Below are 19,818 nucleotides of genomic sequence, written 5' to 3' on the forward strand. Positions count from 1 at the left end.
AAACTGGTATGCATTAAAGTCATGCTTTAATAGGTGACATCAACATAACAGACTCTGTGATACAGCTCAGTGCTGGAAAACATCCTGTGAACTCACTGCAGACACCTACAGCCAAAACTCTAAACCTGATCATGACGGAGAATGGTTTGGTCTGAGCACTCCAGACTAGGGCTCACAGGGAAATCCCATTAAACACAATAATGAACCCCACATCACCGTAACGATATATGATCTATGCCCCAACTGAGCACATATTCACAATGAAAACTTCATTAAATAAAAAAATTACTATAAATCTGTACAAAAGCCACAATTAACAATTTCTTATGAATCTTATGAAAGAATTTCCACTCAACATCTTCAAGTATTTATATCTGTAAGTGTATTCTTATTGGCTATTTAACTCCATTTGTTCATAAGAAAAGAAAGAAGTGTTTTTAAAATCATTAAAGCCTTTTTCCAGCACGTGTGTGACCATGAACATTAGATGTTAAGCTTGCAGACTTTTATTCCCACACACATGTATGTGGCCTGCTGGATCAGGACCTACAGTCTGGAAAGGCGAGTCACCAAGCAAATTCCTTGAAAGATGAAGCTTCTTAAGAGCTGGAGCAGAGAGGAAAAAATTAACATTGCACAGGCCACTGCATCTGCTCTCTGGCAAGGCGGGCAAGCCTCTTGCCATCTCCTGCAGAAAACAAATAGCACCTAAAAACCCCCAAACTAAAACAAACAATCTGAGCAAACAGCAAGTCCAGACCTTACGGCTGTTGGAAAGTTTCCTCTGCTTCATGAAACAGATCCTCTGTTGTAAATCTCTAGGAGCAAAAGTGCTAAATTGTTTAATGCTCCTTCAGACTTGGCTGAATACTGTATAAGTCAAGCAGAATAGCTAACAGGGAGGTCAGCAACATTAGAGCAGCCAAATAGCTGGCAAGGTCTGAAAGTAAATTCTTGAGGGCTGTAAATAAATGAACCAGACAAGCGTACCCCTTCCAATTAAACTTTCAATTAACTGCCCCACAAAGCCCAGTGGTTTCCAGACATGCTGCACTCGAACATGCCCTCACTGTCTGACATACTGATCATTAACGGTAAAACAATCCTGCCCTAACTAGGACATGGGTTAAATCTGACATATTTAACTTCATGCAATAGCCCTGTAGAAAAGAGCGCCCCACAGGCCACTGCAAATTAACAGCAGAGTCTGAAAAAAAATGCAGTGACAAATATTTGTCCTATTTTGGCAACTGAGGAAGGCAGGCCTTTGAATCAGTAGTGGATATAAATATCTGCAGAAGACTATCAAGGGTCTGAATAGGGTGGAAAAACCCAGGGAAGAAGAGCTCTAGTGCACTTTATGCAAAGTCTGAAGGTTTTTCCTCTTAGAAACCAGTAGACAATTCACCTTCTTAACAACTCTATCAAGGACTACAAAGCAGCTTCTTCAGGGGATAAAGGGAGCAAATTACTCCGCACTTTGCGCCCCAGAGAATGGTATCTGTACACAAAGGTTAATACTGGTCAGAGCCATGTTTTGACTATGCATTTTATCCCAGCCTAAAGTCAAACCTACGTTCTTTGTAGGAGGAGAGGCAACTATGCTCTTACATGTGAAATGCACACACTCATCTCTTTGAGGAAAACAGCACCTTTGCCAGGAATAAATCTCCTGGGAAGGTACAGCCTTTCAAAATAATAAGTTACATGGTAATAGAAAGGCCTGGCAAATTAGGTCATGCTCTTACATTAAAAATCATGGATTTAATAAATACTTGACTAGTTCAAACAAGGAAACAAATCACTTTTCCTCTTCTCTTTAAGAAGGGACATACCAGAATCAAAGCAAAGTGCGAAAATCCCTGTTGCTCTAAGATAGTCCTGAACATCACATAAAAACCAGGAAGAGGACACAGCCTGTCCTTGAAGATGACTAAAATAGAGTTTTGCTCTTTAGGGCAACCAAGGACTGGATCTCACTGAACTTACTACAGATGATTAAAAAAATGTGGAAGAGTGAAAGTCAGACAGGGGCTTTCCTGGATCAGCCCAAAGGAAGTTTATTCTTCCATGTATTTCTGCTATCCAAATCACTAAAGCTGGCTCCTAGCAGTTAGGGCAGTGTCATCTCTGCTTGCTCGAGCACTTGCTGTGCTGGTCTCACTCTGCTGCTACCTGCTCTTCACCAGGTTCTGCTGCATGCTCAGAGCTCTCAGACTTCTGTGTTCCAACCTCTGCACTGTCTTCTTCACGACAAGTGGATGCTATGTTCTGCTCAAGACTCTCTGCAACTTGTTTCTTGCCTGTGATTTCTGCTTGCCCTTTTTCACTTCCATTTTCTGCCTTTTTATGCTGTTCTACCCCATCTAGCTCAGTTTTGCCTCCCAGGAGCATGCTGTTGCAGTGGTGCTGGTCACTCTTTGCTATGACTTGATCTCCACTCAACTCTACGCCATCACTTACTGGAGAAGTCCAGCCAGTCTTGGGGAGCCTGGAACCAACTGGGGGTCTCACAGCCCCACTATTTGCATCACCATCACCCTTCTCACTTGTCGCTTCCACAGTTGCATTTTCCTCACTGACATTTTCAGCCTCCGTATTTGCAACAAAAGGATTTAACTTGGCACTAGAGGCAGAAGACCCCACGTTCAGGTTTATGGCTAAGTTGTATGTTCTGTTTCTTGATGTTTTTTTATCAACTTTCCTCCGTTTTACAGCTGCATCAGCTGTCTCCGGCACTGTTGAGTCTTTGGTGCTTGCACTGTCTTCTTTCAGTGTTTCCTGGTCCTCTTCTGCTTGTGAGAGTGGAGCTGAGGAGGGGATTTCTGCATCAATTGCACATTCTCCCAGATTACGGGAAATGTTTTCAATATCAGTAGGGCTTTTCAACAGTCCACTCTTTTTAGTGTCTGCCATATTTGCATCCAGTTTTCTCTTCTTGCTCTCCTTTGTGCAATCATTCTCTGCTGTACCCTGCACTTCTTCAGCCTCGCTGTTTAAATCCTTCTCCTCCTGCTGGGTAAATGAAGCCTCTTTCTCCTCTTCACCATCTCCTCCCTTCAAAACACATTCACTTATCTTCTCTTTTACATCTTCATCAACACATTCACTTATCTTCTCTTTTACATCTTCATCAACACATTCACTTATCTTCTCTTTTACATCTTCATCAACACATTCACTTATCTTCTCTTTTACGTCTTCATTGTTCACTTTAGGCTGCAAGTCTGCAGTATCTCCAGCTTTCTGTTCTTCCTCTAGAGACTGGTTCTGATCCTTTTCCACAGAATCACCACAGTTTTTACCCAGAGTTTCCTGTTTATCTTCAGCCTTTTGGTGCAGCTGTGACTTGGCAGAGCGGGGCCTGTACTTCAAGAGTTTGTCGTGTGGCCCCCACACGAAGCTGCCTCGAGGTTTGAAGTGTTGCCAAGCATAGTGGACTAGTTCTCTTCTCTTCTGTTTGCTTCTGATGGTGAACAGGAAGTAATCCAAGGCACTTCTCCTGACATTTGGTAATGTCTCCTTAACTAGAGTTTCTGTTAGGAAAAACTTTACCAAGTGCACTTGATAGTCTTCATAACCCATCTCCCCCAGGCACTTCAGGATGCGAGTAATCCGCAAATTGTTGTGGCTGAACCTGAACAAAACACATAGGCAAAATTGTTAAGTGAAAGTCTTACAAGTCACTACAAACCTCTGGGGTATCTGCAAATGTTTTGTGCATTATTGCCCGTGATCTATTAAAGACTATTTGACAATGTGGATGGGAGTATAGGCAGGCTTCCTTTTAAAGCACCTACAGCTGCTGTCTGCCTTCAGCAGCACCTTCCTAGCCCTTCTTGGGCTGCTAGGATTAGTCATCTCAACTGCTTGGAAAGGTTCTGGCTTTCTGCACCACTCACCAGTAGATAACAGCCACCATACTGGGTCAGACACACAAGTCCATGCAGCCCAATACCCCATCCTTGACAGTGACCCTGCAGGGTGAGACTGTCGAGAACTGTAAGAATACAGGGATGTAAGGATGCTGCCAGAAATTCATGACTTAGGGACTTAAGCTAGACAAAGCTTTTTTTTTTTTTTTTCCATACTTGACAGTCTTCAAGTTGTTTTTTCTTTTGTGAGTATGCCCAGCCCTTTCAGAGCCTTGGTTAATATCATTAGGAGTACTAGAGTATGAAGCATCATTACTATCTCTGATAAGACCTGCAATAACATAAAAACATTACCATCAATTTGCAGATCACTTTTCAACCAAGGATTCAAAGCATTTTACACATGTTAAGACACCTTTATAAACAATCAGGGAAGCACACGGAAACAGTCCTGTTTTGTAGCTTAACAGAATTCTACAAAGACAATTCAGCTACCTGTGAAAACGTTTCAGTGGTTCCTGCCTAAAATATGGTTTGAAACACAAGCTGCTAGAGCAAATATTAACACCTCCAAGTCTGTATTTCGTACTTCAGGAGACCAACATGAAGAATACCTGCTGTTAACAGCTGCACCAGATACAAAAGAAAACCAGTCTCAGCTGGTTTACTTATTATACTTGTCACTTTAATTAAAGCCACAGAGAGTGTGATGACCTACAGTCAAGAGGCTGAGCCAAGTTAAAACTGCTTTAGCTAGCTAACTTTTTTTATCAACAAAAGCCTCCATTCCTCAAGGGCTGAGGATTTTCTTGACTTTGACTTTTTTTTTTTCTTCTCAAAGAAGTGCCTGGCTGTAGTAAATGCCCAGCAGTATAAACAGAGACTCACCGATTCAAGTTTTTAAATCGTTCAGCCCAATTTTCTGCTCTCTTAAGTTCTCCAGTTGCCTCGTTGATCAGAATGATTCCATAAAATCTCAGCATAAGCTGATAAGCACGTATAAACCTTCGCATAACTTCCTTGGACTTCTTAAAGGCCTGAAAACAAGACAGACCAATGAGTACAAGGTGCAATTCCCTAATTACCCGCACCAGTTTAAGTGGCACCTGAATTTTAAACACTTGATTATATCACTAAGCATTTCATTTGCTGATGTATCTACTGGCAGACACAAGACAGACAAATGCTTAACAGTGCTTGAGAGTGCTCCCTTCACATTAGGGCCCCAAGGAAACAATGTAAAAAAACCTAGACTTCAAATATAAAGCAGTTAGGGAACAATCCTAACATCCTTCAGATTAAAAAAAAAAACCTCAAAAGCTTTAAATACCTGGATTTCTTGACATGTGAGTGGTTTGGCACGCCAGTTCATCCCATGTTCACGTAAAGGGAATAGCCTGCAGGGAAAGAAATTTTCAGCCCAAATAAGCAAAGATGACAACCAACCCAGGGTACCCACTTTGTTAAAACTACAAAAAGACTCCAAAAATCATGGTATCACAAGCATCTCTTGGAGACCTCACATCCTTACGGACACAGAAGTAGTTTACTATATGACAAATAAATCCCTCCCATAAAAGCACTGTCTACACCAAAGATAACAAAATACTTTGCTTATCCTAATCTCTCTTGTTGCCCTAACACCTCGTTCTGCAGTATCCTGTAAGACCAAGCATGGCAGATCTATCGCCACAGCTGCGCTGGAAACCCGTGTCTTCATGATTTTCACTGCATTGTTTCCAGAAGAAAATAACTCAGTAAAAATAAAGTAGACACAGATTTCACTCGAGAGTAATTCTGGGCCTTTTGGGAAGCTGAATTCAGGAACACAGATACAACTGACTATTAAAGAGAGGGACTAATATTCATGCAGACAGTTACCACTGTATGTAAGAATGGTTTTCTTCCAGAACTTCATAGTTGTCCCACCAAGATTCAAGCAGATTTTCAATGTGCAAACCTGAAAAGGAGAAAGTCAGATAAGAAGAAATGACACCAAATGAAAATTAAAGTTAGCCAGTCACCCAAGGTGGCTCATTACCCAGAGCCAGATGTTCTCATACAGGCATTACCTTCTCTAACGAGACAACCATCCTGGTAAGCCAGAAAAAAACCCCTTAGCTTTTGACAGCCAAACAGAAAACTGAGGAACATATAGCAGGAACCAGCACATTTTCAAAATGTAAATTCTTGATGGTTTTTTTGTTTGCTTTGGTTTGGGGTTTTTTGCTGTTTTGGTGGTATACTTTGGTTCATTTGGTTTGGTTTTTAATAATTGTCCCACACAGATCAAGCTACTCCTTCACCAATTCAACCAGCTGCAGCAGAGCTGCATCAAACAGTCATTACACAAGTTACTCACCCTGAGGCAAAAAGCAAATCTCATTTTTATAAAAGCTTAAGTTCCACATCTCTTCTTCCTCCTCATTTTCTGATTCTATCAAACCCTGGAGATGAGAACAAGAAATCAACAAGCAGCAATCTTTTAAAAGGCAGTATTCACTTTAACACTTCTCTGTGCTTTCTCTCATGTTTCCTAAACATTTCAAGCTAAATCCTTGAAATGTGTTTTGGGAAGTAACAGCTTGTTTCTGATGCACCCACACGCACATCATCCCTTCCCCCTCACAAATGAATCCTTTAAAGGTTCTGAGCCTGTCAATGTAAAGACAAAAGGGTGCTTTCACATCTAGAAAGCGTTCCTAAATTTAGCACACGATGAGGAAGAACCACAAGAGTATGTGCATCATCATTTAGTCCATACCGGGTAACCACGTCTGTATCTCTGCAAGTCTTTTGCTGCATTCCAGTTGCGCCTGCTTGAGAACTAGAGAAAAGAGACAGATTAGAGATCCAGAATATCCAGAATAAGGCTGTCTTCTGAAAAAAAAAAAAAAAAATATACTGACTGAATTCAGCATCTCTCACACATGTTCCCCTGCCTGTTGGTCTCCTGTGCCCTCCACTTTGCACTCCCAGCACCCCGAAAACCAGCCAGTTTGTTACTGCAGTTGTTTCTCTGCGTTCCTGAAGACAACTTCGGACTAAGAGAGATTCACAGTATTTCCTGTAAACAAGCCATTTCTTTTTCTTTCTAGTCTTATTAATCAAGGTCTTAATGTTTTATGCATATCTTTTATCCCAGTTGGGTTTTCCTACAGAAATGGTCAGAACTAGCTGGAAATCCTGAATAGTAAAGTGCCAGTTTCTTCCTTAACTCAAAGGTTTTAAAACAAGACAAACTAAGCCCTGTCTGAGTCACTATATACCCTAGTCAGGACAGAGATCAGACTCTAAAATTGCAGAATTTAAGATGCAGAAATATTCCTTAAATTCAGGATTCTCATTTGCTGTAGACATTATTGAAATAGTTTTCTTCATCTTCGCTTTATACTCAAGAGCAGCCTTGCTGACTTAGCATCATGCTGATCCAGACAGTGGATAATAATAGAGCCAAATGGTCACATTAGGTATTTATTTTATTGGACTTCCATTCCAATCATCATCTTCATTATTACTTATCTCTCCTAGAAACCAAACTTTATGTCAAGCCTACCTGAAAACCCCTCTGAGACAGCAGTGACGGATTTGATCTTTGCTCCTACAAATAAAAGGCATTTAGTTGTAAAAATTCAGAAACCAAACTTCACTAATAAAGAAATACATATGAAATGAGAATACCCACAGCAGTGACTCACATGATCCCTATTAGTTGCCAAGTGACAGATTTACCTAGTTACAGCTGAATTCACTTGATCTTACTCATAATTCAAATTGCTAGAGAAAAACCAGTGGTGCCATGTTCACCTGGCAATTAGATGTCAGGTTCTCCTCACTACACAGGTGTAGCTAGATTCATTCCAAATGTAGCATTTAGACAGAAATCACAAAAACCAGCTTCATTTCTTCCTCTGAACTTCACGGAAATAAAAGTTGCAAGTATGATTTAATTTAAAATGCTTTTAACTGAATATTTTTTTTCCGGCAGATTACTTCAGTAAGAGATTTCGTTACACTTCACAAGGAACACAGACAGGTTTAACCTTGCAGAGTGCTGAACCATCTTGTCCCAAACCATGAAAGCACTTAAAAAGTGTTCCGTCAAGGCAGAACCACCAAAATGAACAAGACTGCTCACGAATAAAAGGATCCACCCAATGAGAAGCACAGTGCAGTTAAGAGTGTTCAATGCCAGCTCACAGCAGGAGCAGCGTCTTTGTGAAACAGTGATAAGATGTGCAGACTCTTGCAAAGTAAGCGTTTTCAGAAACTTAGAAGCAGCAAATGCTCTCCCAAGTTTTTTTTTTTAACTTCATTTGATACTTTCTAACCTCATTTACCCAGAGAAAAATAAAAATCAAAACCACTTTCTAGTGAACAGTGAACATGGATCACTGGTTCATTGATTATAAAGGCATGAACTGGATTAGAATTTTTTTAACACCTCATTGTAACGAAGTCATCCATTCAGCAGCCCTGTTGATTGTTAATACTTAAAATTTATGAAGCATGCACAGCATGTAGGAGATCAAACCTTTATCCACAGAGGGAGGTCAACAATGCAGAAGTTTTTAAAATTACATTTTAAATATACATTTGCACACTATGATTCCCCCATACTTTGGTGACAGGAATTAAATAAAGCTCAAGTTGTTTTTCAGATGTAATAACGTGTGATGACCTAAAATAATGCCTGTCTACATTGCAGCATTTCCATTTTATACATGACAACATAGACCAAAATAGGTGGCAGAACTTCCCACAGCCACATGGCCCATACGGGATTAGAAATCCAAGCGCTGGTGTCCATCCCCGGAATCTACCCAGACTGCAGAAATGCACACAACTATAAAAAGCTCTGCTGCACAGCTAACATTTGGGAAAAAAGTTAGTGGCTGCAGACACAAGACTAAGAAATATGTTCAGCCAGAACAGACCAATATTATTCTTTTGTTCAAGCTGTAAGCAGAGACTGGGATTTAGCACTTTGAAATTCATTGGTGATTTTGACTATAGCTTTTGAGCTCCAAGGATGAAATTCTGATACGTGTGGAATTCATGACAATTTTGTTCCAAATTAGAGAAGAATCCATTTCCAGATATTCTTTACACTTAAGGTTCTAAAACAACATCCTTTAACACAGTCAGGTGGGACAGGCTAACAGTAGACTGGCACCAATGGTGAAAAAGAACCAATTTGCTGAAGAGTAAGTGTAGATACAGAGACACATGCAATGCCATGGCACAAGGTGCTGTAAGGCTTGTCTAGAAAGAAGCTAGATCCAGGAGAAAGGCATTCTGGAGCACAGTGTTAAACGGAACAAGATGGGGAAGCAAAGAAAGCAAAATTCAGCCCTTCCTCCAAACAGACGTTGTTCCTGGGTCTCTATAAACTTCTATTTGACACACAGAAACGTACCCTTCCCCCCTTCCTTTCCAGGTTAGAAAGACAAACTGAACTGCAAGATTGAAACTTGCACGCATAAATCAAACCCCCTTATTTCTCACAACACTGACAGGAAATCTAAGTGGGTTTCTCCCTCCAAACCTGCAACGCATCAATCGGAACGTGCATCGCTGTAACCGAAAGGGATGAAAGAACGTGTGGATTGTGAACAAGACACAGGAATGAGAAAGATGACAGAATCCTAGAAGAGTGATTGAAACCTTTTGTTGATAAAGTTAGGAGAAGGCAGAGCTGCAGGGCTTGTTATTAAAATACAGCTCTGAGCAGCACAACATGAATCCCAGGAGACTGAGAGAGAACCTTTTTAAAATGAGCACAAACCCCAAAATTTTCAACACTCCCTCTTTGAAGCAAAAAGCACCGAAATGCAAAAGAGCTGAAAAGACACACCTGCAGGAATTTCAAATGGCAAATATGGAGTATTTGCAGAGATGCAAGTGAAATGCAAAGATAAAAGTAGAATCTTAAGTTGATTTTGAAAGTGCATAGTGAAAATAATAAAAAAACTCTAACCTCGGTATTGAAGCAAAACATTAGCAGCTTCTGCCATAAAGTATACCACATACTGAGGGGAGAAGAATGAGAATTAGTGTAATATAAGCAGAAGTGGGAACTAGTTTTGGAAACTGATTCATGCCTTTGGCAGGTTGTAAAGGCATAAATGGATAGCAGAAGACTTGCTGTTTCTTTTTGTATTCATTATCACTGCCCTTAAAGATTTTTCATGTACAGTCAGACCAAGGTGACTACACATTCATCACTGAAACTCCTCTTTAAAGATGTAGAACAATATTCCAGGGGCTGTAAGTCTCAGGGACAACATCCTCCTTTGTAGGGCAAAGTTCAAAAAGTCCACTCACTTGAGTAAAAAACTGATGCTTGCTTTTACAGTTGTCACAATCCAGAAGTTGCTCTAAGAAAAAAAAAACAAAAAGTATCTGAAGAACAAATGTATTCGAAAGGAATAATCTGAATGTTCTTGAGGTGTTAAAACTGGTGAACAAAACCAGAACTCCAGCCATGTACAGAAGAAAACTGACAGTGTGTCTTGAACCGATGCCAAATACTTCAGAGGAAATCCCTGCCTCTTCCTGTAAGTATTGCAGCTATCCCACCTAAAACACCTGTGACCTTTCACAGATCTACCTGCACCACTAAGGCCTAACTACATTCCCTGCAGTGAACTCCACCGAGATGCAGACAAATGCATGGGCGTGTCCATCCACTGTATTTCAACTTTGATTTTGGTTGCAAAGTATAGAGTATTTCTGTAGGAAGTTATGAGTACTTGGAATATTATGTTGCACAGAATTTATTTTTTTTTTAAAGGGAGATTAGTATCTTAATGCTTCTAAAAAAGTAAAGTTTAATATTAACATCCTTTAAAAGTGCATTAATTAGAAACCTTTATCTGATAATTTACATTCTAAAATAGGGGCGAGTTGCTGAAATGAAACTCAAGTGAAGATTAGCTTCCCTTTCCCTGAAAGAGGAGGAGTTAATAGTTAACTGACCCAGGAAATACTGAAAGCAAGAGACAGTTTTGCATTTGGCAAAGCAATGCAGTAGAAGAAATTACTGACCCTCAACATCAAACTCAAAAACATTAATACTAAAGAACCTCCAATAAGACTAACAAGCTCCTTTTATTTCAAATCGGCAGTATTTTAAGGCACTAGACACAAGTGCTCACCTTTTGCAGCACTCGCTCACTCATTACAACTGCCCACACACCTGCAGTTCTTAAAAATTAGTGTATATTTGTTTTCAGAGTTGCTCTAAATACACTCCCTAGAGAAAAAAAGATGTCTAAAAGAAAGAAAAAGTTACAGCTCATTTTTAAAAGTGAGCAGACGTTATGTGACAGCTTTTTATCGATGGCCTGAAAGAGCATATAGAGGGCCACCATACAAAGATGAGGATGCCAACAAAAAACTTAAAAGCCAGGAGTTGGTGAAGAACATCAATGTCATAACGTCAAACCCAGTGGCCATCAGAAGGCGGTGGACAGGCAGGTGCCATGCAGAAGACAGAACTTGTACTTATGGGGTAAATTATCCAGATCACAGGGAACGGTGGGGGGGAAAAATAATTTAAAACTCAGCTCACGGCAGCCTAATGGAACTTAAGGGGTCACAGAGTCACACCTCTGCCTTCGCCACCCCCAGAGCTCATCTCTGAACGGGCCTCAGGCTGACTCCTCTCTTTTAAAGGTTTGCTTCATCAAGATGAGAACAGAATTATACACTAGCGATCGCTGCCAGGACAAAAAGCCCTTGGACCTCCTGTAAGTATTTTAAGCTGCTCCAGTTCCCGACAGTAAATTAGGATACCGGAGAGCGCCCAAACCCGCCGACAGCACACAGAGCGGGTGGACCGCGGAGATCCACGCGTGCACATCAGTCGCACACGCGAAAGTCCCCGGGCCAAGGCCAAGGGCCAGGGCGAGCCCGGCTGCACCCACCGGGCCAAGGCGGCGGGGAGCGGCTCAGGGCGCGGAGCGGGGGCCGGGGGGCTCGGGGCGGGCAGGGCAAGGGGAAGGGGCGTCCTCCCCCCCCGTCCCGCCTCGGGGGGACCCCCGCAGCCTCCCGGCACCCACCTGGGCCTGCGGGCGGTCCAGCGCCCAGCTCGGCGCCGGCTGCTCCCCTGCATCCTCCGGCTCCTCCTCGGCTGCCGCCTCCGCTCCCTCCGGCTCGCCTTCGTCGCCGCCATCCTCCTCCTCGTCGTCGTCCTCCTCCTCCCAGGTGGAGTCGTACCCCCAGAAGCACGCCTCGTCCTCCGCCTCGTCCTCCTCCACCCTGAAACCGAGCCAGGCCGCCATGGGAGCTGCGGGGAGGGGAAAAGGAAAGCGAAACGGGCGGCGGGGCCGCCCGCCCGCCCAGCACAAAGCCCGAGCACGTGGGGGGGGGAACGGGGCGACGAAGGGGGAGGAAGCGGGGGCACGCCCCGCCCCCTTCCTGCGGCGCCGCATCCCATTGGCCGCCGGCCGGCTCGCCGCGCGGTCCCTGCGCCCGCCCGCTCAGCCCCCTCACTCACGCAGCCGGGCGCTGAGGCGGTTCCCGCCGCTGGCTCTGCTGTTCCTCCCGGGATCCTTCCCTCAGCCGGCCCGCCTGAGGAGAAAAAGAAGAGGAAACGTAATTCTGCTCTTTTCCATCCACCCCGGCGCTGGGCAGCAGTAAGGGGTCCTCAACAGGCTGTGTACCAACCCCCCCCCCGCCAGCCACACAAATTGACTGACGTTGGAAACCAGATACTGGAGTAACGGGAGCTTTTCTCTTTCCCTCAGAGTGAAGAATTCAGCAAGACTTGTGTATTTCACGTCTTCACACGTTAAAAACACAATCCTTCCATAGGATGAGGTGATACTCCTCTTACAGGAAAATGAATAAAAGAACAGTCTTCCCAAGAAGGACTCGGTGAAAGGGAAGGGAGGCAAAAATAGCTGCAGCACTCAGCTCATTTAAAAGCATTTATATGTTCCAAATATCTAACTTGGCAACCAACAAATTCCTAAAAAATCGGTGTTGCTGACCATGAAATCCCAAGTGGACTTTCCCTGCTTCAAGGATGGTGTGGAGAGGTTGCACCAGTACATGTTAACATTAACACATTTCTACTTTAAGCTACAAAAAACATTTCATTGGTATAGCAAAAAAAAGACTAGAATCCCTTGGATGAAAGGATTTACCCACAAGGCCATGAGACTTCAAAGTTACAAAATATGCACTTTATGGCCAAGATCTATATAGGTCACAGCAAAGTAACCAGCACTTTTAAGGAAACAGCAAAACTTAACAGAGGCATTCACCTTCCAGCACTCACTTCAATGGATCAACAATCTGTGACATGTGATTAGAACTTTCAGAAACTTGATCATACCAAATTAATTGAGCATTTTTCTTAAACATCAAAATGAAAACCAGGAGCTTCCTCACATAAGGTTATAAAAGTTTGATTTCTACCCACCCAGAGAACTTCTGGGCCACCTGTATCCTCTCTCCCGCAGCCTAGTGCTCCAGAGCTCTCCGGCTGGCAGGTGTCTCACTGGGCCTTTTGCAAGGCTTATCAGTTGGAGCACAGCACGAAATCCATGGCACTTCATACCTTCTGGTTTGGAATTTATGTCCCTTTATTTCAGACCCTAAAACAGTGAGCTTGCATCACACTGTAAAAGCAGATACAGTGGCCACGCCGGCAGAGTTCTGACCCAGAGCTCACCGGTGTGTACGAGAGGGTCAGGAGGTGAGCTTCCAAAAGAGTGCAACAAAAACTTCATCTTCTCAATTCAGTCCTTCACAATTGCATTATGCTACTTAGAACAGAAAAAATCCTCTAGTTTGGAAGCTTACAGCAACCTGTCTGTCGAGTTCAGCAGGCCAGGATTTCTTATCAAGTATCGTATAGAAATAACAGGGCAGTAGTTCCTAAGATCCAGACAAAGTTAGTAAAAAACCCAACAAAACAGGTAAGCACTTTGGACCAATTTCACTAAAGGCACAAGATACCTAAATAACTTTAAAAATAAGTCGGGCCAAATTCTAATCAAGTTACGCAACAATTACCATTTAGTAAAATAAAGGCAAGTCAAATTTATTCTTGGTATAAAACAAGTGAAGCAAATAAGGCAGACAAGAACTTGACTATGTAACTAGAATAAAGGCAAAAAACTAGTAGATTCCTAGTTCCTCACCTTGAAGGCAATACTGACAAATTAAGAAGTAATTCTTCTTTTTATTAACTGACAGTTAATATGGTGAAACAAATTCAGGAACATTTCAGCCCACTTCATTCACCATTTAACACGTGTTTGTTGGTTGCAGTCCGTCTTCTCACAACACAAAAATAGTAACTTCATCAAATCTTAATATTCTAGCATATAAAAGATAAGCATTACAATGTCAGTAAGATTCTGAAGTTGTAGAACAAAATTAACATTTTGGAATAGCGATTCCATTAACATCTACTAAAAATGCTTTAAAAAAATAAATAATGAAGTACAAAACCCACTGTTATATACTACTATATTACAAATGGATGAAGCAACATCTCCACATCTCCAGGTTCATGCACAGCTCAGCTGATCCCTTACAAAACCATGCGACATCACTGGATATTTTATTTAGGACGCTTAGTAATTATTCTGGCTAGGGGCATTATCAATTTCACTTCACTTATGGTGTAGAAACTTAGAAAGATTGAAAAATGTTACGTCACTAAGGGTGAAAGAAGTAAAGGTTCCTCTGGCAAACAGAGCAAAAGAATACTGCAACTCAGTAGTATCTGTATTCAAAAGAATTTTAGTTTTACTGAACTGACGAATTCAGACATTTGATACAAACGCTCTGTCTGCAGTAAGTAAAATGGCCAAACAACATTACCCACAGAGGGTCTGTAAAATTCAAAGACAGCAACAAAGCAAAAGCAGAAAAAACGATCCAAAATTTACAGAAATAACCTATGTTTTTCATGAACTGGGGCTCTGCGTTTCACCGAGCACTTGTTTCAGGAACTATGCTGACACAGTGTGCGTTACTCGTTTGAAATGCAACCACCCAACTGCTAGGTACACACGAGCTCTGAACGCTGCCAGCTTCCTCCCCCAGCGCCCCGAGGAGGGCAGCCAGCGCCCGGCCACTCGGTGCTGACTAGAAAACACACCAGGAAAGACGGACAAAGTCTTGCACGTATGAAGCCAATGTGCAGATTCTTCAAATACCTGGCTCAGATATCTTTTCCTTTCCCAAAAAGTTTATGTAGCGACTATCCTGCTACTTGTTTTTAACGTTCCCTCCTCACGTTCCATAGTTTATTACTTCTCTTTCACAGCTTGCTTTATGTTCTGCGGCGTTTTGCAGCACTTGGACTGGAAGGATTACTGTTTGCGTTTAAGACCTTTTCAGTGACTCTGTTCCGCTTCCTCTTATCAGATCCTTCTTTGGACCCAGAATCTGATGAAGTTTTCTCTTTCTCTTTGCTGCTTGGCTTTTCAGTTGTTTTTCCTAAACTTCCAGAGGGTGCAAAAACTGAAATAGGATCAAAGTAATGATTCCAGATCAGAGTCATACACATAGGCAAACAACTAGTGTATCAAATTTCTTTATATTACATAAAACCTTTCAAACCAATCAATTCTCAGCATATTTAACCACCATTTAAGTATTACTTTCACTTTTAAAGGAAAAATCTTCTGTAAGAAAGGCACATCTTGCTTTTATTATTTGCTTTAAAGACAGGCATGTATTTTGACAGGCTAAAAGTGAAATTCATTAAGTGGAATTAAACAGCACTTAAAATTAAAATACTTAATAGGAACACTTACAGAACATAGGACCAATCTATGAAACTTATAATCAGCAACGGTCATTACATTTGGTATTACTGATAGATTTTAAAACTGAACACCCAAAATATGGAATTTAATATATTTTAAAAATACATTTTTAGATCTTTTATTACACTCAATCTTAAAACACCACTTATTCTGTGATATAAATATTAAGAAATTATATAGTTAACAGTCGGCTCGGTCTGTTAAGATAAATAGCAGAATCTCTACTGTTCACATTTGACTTTGTTCTACAGCAAAGTGTTAGGAAAATAAGCCTTATATTTAAAAGAAGCAGGATAATGCAAAGAAAAGAAAATAAAAAAACCACTCTGCCCGCCTTCCCATTTAAGCATACAATCTTACAATCTTTTTTTATTTATAGACCCTATTTTTCCCTATAAAGGACTACAAAGATCCTAACACAGAGTATTTAGGTTCACTAAAACTGGACTCAATTTTCTTTCAGAGATTCTTAGATTACTTCAGACCCCCAGGGTTTTGTCAAGTGCGTATTAAAACCAAAAAGTCCACAGCTATACAACTCTGTACATATGAATTAGGAAAAAAGGAGCAATCTTTTGAAGTATCAGATATTGGCAACTGCTTACTCTGTATATTATTCTAGTTCTTGGCATGAGCATGTGCTAAGTCTAAACACAAATCACAACGTACACCATATTTGGGATTTACATTTTAACATTATTTCTCAAAGTTACAGTTGGTTTTTAATCTCGTATTACACAGTAGAGAGTTACAAATTTACCTTCTTCTGGACCTGCATGCGTTTCCATCTCTTCTTTTATTTCCTCTTTCACTTCTTCTTCTATCATTACTTTTCCTACAGAAAAGATTGTTAGGCCATGGTTAGATGGTTTTAAAGAACTGTATGTATTTTTTCTGAATTAGCAGCCGCAGCATAAGTGCATAATGTTGACAGATACTCAGTGCAGCATTCAGCAGTAAAGGTTCTTTAGCACTGTGATAGAGAAACACAGCTAACAGTGCAGGCATCCTGTGAGCGTAACGTAGGGTAAATGCACTGAACAAGATGATGTCACATGCCAAAAAGTTCCACTGAAATTATTAGCAGGAAGAAAGTGAAATGCTAAATAGCCAAAACATATTGCAATGTCTTAGCTATACTATGATTTTATACTGAGTTTTCAGTGTGAAGTTCTGTGTATCTAGTAACTGAGAAGCTGTTGTTTAAAATACTCCAAGAACTCCTTTGGCAGATGCTTGAACTTCCTAGCTCCTACCTTGGATAACAGTAATAAGTAACACACATATAGCTGAACTTTGAAAATCCAGCTCTCGCTGCTCAACCTAAGATTTCTGTCAAACTGCTGCATATTTCTATTAGTTTAGACAATACAGATAGGGTTATCCTGAGTGAGAGATTTGGAAGAACTAGGTAATTGAATCCCAAGAAGGTAAAAACACAGAGATGATTTCACAGTGCGGTGAAACCACCGTGAACCTGTACAAATGCCTCTAAATATTTCATGTTGATTTTATTTTCAATCAATTTTAACACAACTACAGGAAAACTCATGAAAAATCTATCATCAGACATTAAAAACCAGTAATCCTTTTAAAAATAAGACATATGAACCACATTAAAAATAGTAATAGTCTAAAAAGAAGATGGTTATACCAGCATAAGGTACAAGTCCATGGCCAAAAAGCAAGTTTCTTCAGCTATTCAGTAAGTATATTCCTGGTGTACATTTTTAAACATGAGCTGAATTGCTATTTAACTGCTTTATATCATCACTGGGACAGAAAATTTTATCACAGAAATATTATTATATGCAAACTATACGCAGAAAATGTTATTTTCATCAGCTCCATAGCTGCTCTACTCTTTATGTAACTAGAATAAAAGCAAAAAACTCTTCAAAAAATCATATTGCTACAAAATGAACCACATTAAAGCACGCAGATCATCTATTTTAGCAAAAATTACGGTTTGATGTAGTATTACAGCCGTCTCAACAAAGTGCAAAAAACCCACAATAAACTACTAGTCACCTTGCAAACAACCCTATTTTGCCTTCCACTATGCAAACTAGTAGCAGTGAAGCACGCGGTATACTCAGAAGGAGAAGATGAATTTCAATGTTATAAATAGTAATATATAAATGCTATTTGCATCCTGTCTACATTATATTTAAAAACATGAGAAATACTGTGGGGAGTCCGACCAAACGTCTTTCTCTCGCGCTAGCCTGTCTCCTCCAGCGGTCAATCACACAGGCTGACAGTGAGAATACCAACAGCACAAGCAGTGTGATCCTTTCCCCGACAGTTTCCTTCACTCAGCTGATTAAAAATTCATGAGATAAACTTGTCTCTGTTTAACACGCTCTTTTCCTGATACACCTAACACACCAGTCTGAAAGAATGGCCTTGGACTGGCATGTTACATTTTTGGGTGGTTTTTTTTTGGGGGGGGGTGGGTGTAGTTTTGTTAAACTATCCACTGAGATGAGATTAGAGTAACCAAGAGTAAGAGACTGCTATCACATCTTACCTTCTCTCACTTCTTGAATCATTTCGTCAGGAAGAACAAAATTCTTCTCTATGTTAGGGAACGGAAGAATCTCAGATTCGTGCTTAGAAAGAAAAGAAAGATCTCTATGAATGACTTTGGTAAAAACTTTAATTTGGATTTAGAAGTGCAATCTCAAATTCTATTTCACATGCAATTAGTAGCTAAATAATTCTTAACAAGACACTTCAGACATTCGAGAATCAGGAGGCTCCTGATGTCAAACTGATTACTAAGGTCAAGATATTTGAGATCATGACACATGATCATTTGAGATAATTTCTGGAACCCAACCATGTCAAATTCTTATATAAACACACTAAAACCTCCTTGTTGACACTTAAGTAATTATGTGAATGTTTGCTGGATTAGCGTTTTGACAACTTTAATAAACAAAGTCAGAACACAGTATGGAAAAAAAAAAAACCAAACCACTGCAGGTTTTATTTTATTGTCTCCATTCTAATGGACTTTTAGACAGGGAAAAGCCCATCAACTGACTGGAACGACACAAAATTCTTAGTAACATGCAAGGCATGACAGGCCCCGTGATTTTGGCCTATCAAAACTCCCGGACTGTAAGAAATAAGAACGCGACTGCCTCTGTACTCACAAGAGCTTGCATATCGTACATGGTGCTCAAATGGTCCCAAATCACTTTGGAAGAAATCTGCCGTCCAATATTCTGACTGAATTTATCTCGGATACAAATCATGTGGAAATGGCGATTCACACCTGGGGGAAGAACTCAGTGCAATTAACACTACTAACAGTTTTATTTGTGCCACACAACTAAAAAAAATAATCCTATGGTTACAAAGAAATCATACATTAGAGGAGCAGCACATGGCAGGCCGGGCAGCCCTTTGTTACAGGTGCTAATCTGGAGAAGGGCTGAGGCTGCCCCACGGGGTAACGCTGACACGGGGCCGCAGCCAGAGCTTTCGGAGGCCCCGGGAAACACAACCGAAGGGAAGTCTAAGGCCGCGAGTCAAGCAAGGCGATGGCACGGGGGAGCGAGGAGGGCTGGCTCCGTGCCCCCGGGAGGGCCGGCTGCGGCGACCGGGGGGGACACGGCGCCTCCTTGCCCACAGGCCCCGCCACGCTCGGGAGAAGCCCCGGCGCCCTCGGCCGGCGGCGGGGGCGGGCCCGGGAGGCCGCTAGGGGCAGCACCGCAGCGCGGCCGGGCCGCCAGCCCCCACCCCGGGGCCCCCCGCCCGGCCCCTGCCGCTCCGGGCCCAGCGCCCGGTTCTCCTCCGCGGCCAGCGCCGCTCCTCGAGGCCGCGGCCTGCTCTCACCTACGGGCTTGTGGCCCAGCATGGCGTGGAAGAGGCACACCTCCACTTCGGGGCTCCACACCACCACCGCCTCCTCCGCCGGTACGCCGGGCTCCGGGGCGGCGGCCGCTGCCGCCGCGGCGGCTGCAACGGCGGCGGCGACCGCCGCGGCGGCTCCCGGCCCGGCCGCGGGCAGCGGCGGCTTCTCCACAGCGCCCGCCGAGCCGCCCTCCGCCTCGCCCATCGCCGCGCCGCCCGCCGCCCGCAGCGGCTCCTGCCGGCCGGGAGGAGGGAGGGGGTGGCGGGCCGCGGGCCGC

At 42.2% G+C, this 19,818-nt stretch overlaps 2 protein-coding genes and 1 long non-coding RNA gene across 9 annotated transcripts in view; 1 reads left to right on the forward strand and 2 right to left on the reverse strand.

The window, feature by feature from the left end:
* Positions 1–9: 9 nt before the first annotated feature.
* Positions 10–12,163, reverse strand: OGFR (opioid growth factor receptor). 3 transcript variants are annotated; one of them, XM_074888593.1, is made up of 10 exons: positions 11,942–12,163; positions 10,203–10,255; positions 9,856–9,907; positions 7,432–7,476; positions 6,640–6,702; positions 6,238–6,322; positions 5,757–5,835; positions 5,206–5,272; positions 4,764–4,912; positions 10–3,637 (listed from the first exon to the last, which is right to left on the reverse strand). In XM_074888593.1, the coding sequence occupies exons 1-10, from the start codon at positions 12,161–12,163 to the stop codon at positions 2,161–2,163; spliced, it is 2,292 nt and encodes a 763-aa protein (XP_074744694.1). In that variant the 3' UTR covers positions 10–2,160. The 3 variants fall into 3 exon arrangements, with proteins under 3 accessions (XP_074744694.1, XP_074744695.1, XP_074744696.1); XM_074888594.1 differs by lacking the exons at positions 9,856–9,907; positions 10,203–10,255; XM_074888595.1 differs by lacking the exons at positions 7,432–7,476; positions 9,856–9,907; positions 10,203–10,255.
* Positions 12,164–12,198: 35 nt separating this feature from the next.
* On the reverse strand, positions 12,199–19,745 carry MRGBP (MRG domain binding protein). Of its 2 annotated transcripts, XR_012631462.1 has the most exons (6): positions 19,523–19,745; positions 18,838–18,959; positions 18,207–18,288; positions 16,434–16,508; positions 15,059–15,365; positions 12,199–12,452 (listed from the first exon to the last, which is right to left on the reverse strand). XR_012631462.1 is itself a non-coding variant. In XM_074888601.1 (5 exons), exons 1-5 carry the CDS (start codon positions 19,743–19,745, stop codon positions 15,175–15,177), a joined length of 693 nt encoding a protein of 230 aa, XP_074744702.1. In that variant the 3' UTR covers positions 14,054–15,174. The 2 variants fall into 2 exon arrangements, 1 of the variants encoding a protein (XP_074744702.1); XM_074888601.1 differs by lacking the exon at positions 12,199–12,452 and having other exon boundaries at positions 14,054–15,365.
* The window catches only part of LOC141951852 (uncharacterized), a 32,523-nt gene continuing 32,175 nt past the window's right edge, over positions 19,471–19,818 (forward strand). For all 4 annotated transcript variants that reach the window (XR_012631463.1, XR_012631464.1, XR_012631465.1 and 1 more), the window contains exon 1: positions 19,471–19,603. This is a non-coding gene — a long non-coding RNA (uncharacterized LOC141951852). The remainder of the gene's footprint in view (positions 19,604–19,818) is intronic.

This window comes from Strix uralensis, chromosome 18, assembly GCF_047716275.1.
Source record: "Strix uralensis isolate ZFMK-TIS-50842 chromosome 18, bStrUra1, whole genome shotgun sequence".
Classification (NCBI taxonomy): Eukaryota; Metazoa; Chordata; class Aves; order Strigiformes; family Strigidae; genus Strix; species Strix uralensis.

Excerpts from the sequence above, each read along its gene's own strand:
- MRGBP (XM_074888601.1), bottom strand. The coding sequence starts at position 19,745 with ATGGGCGAGGCGGAGGGCGGCTCGGCGGGCGCTGTGGAGAAGCCGCCG. Across the intron at positions 18,960-19,522 it reads GCTGGGCCACAAGCCCGTAG|GTGTGAATCGCCATTTCCAC; the intron begins GTGAGAGCAGGC and ends TTCTTCCCCCAG. Across the intron at positions 16,509-18,206 it reads GATTCAAGAAGTGAGAGAAG|GAAAAGTAATGATAGAAGAA; the intron begins GTAAGATGTGAT and ends TCTTTTCTGTAG.
- OGFR (XM_074888593.1), bottom strand. The coding sequence starts at position 12,163 with ATGGCGGCCTGGCTCGGTTTCAGGGTGGAGGAGGACGAGGCGGAGGAC. Across the intron at positions 7,477-9,855 it reads TGTTTTGCTTCAATACCGAG|GAGCAAAGATCAAATCCGTC; the intron begins GTTAGAGTTTTT and ends TTTTATTTGTAG. Across the intron at positions 4,913-5,205 it reads TCACATGTCAAGAAATCCAG|GCCTTTAAGAAGTCCAAGGA; the intron begins GTATTTAAAGCT and ends TCTTGTTTTCAG.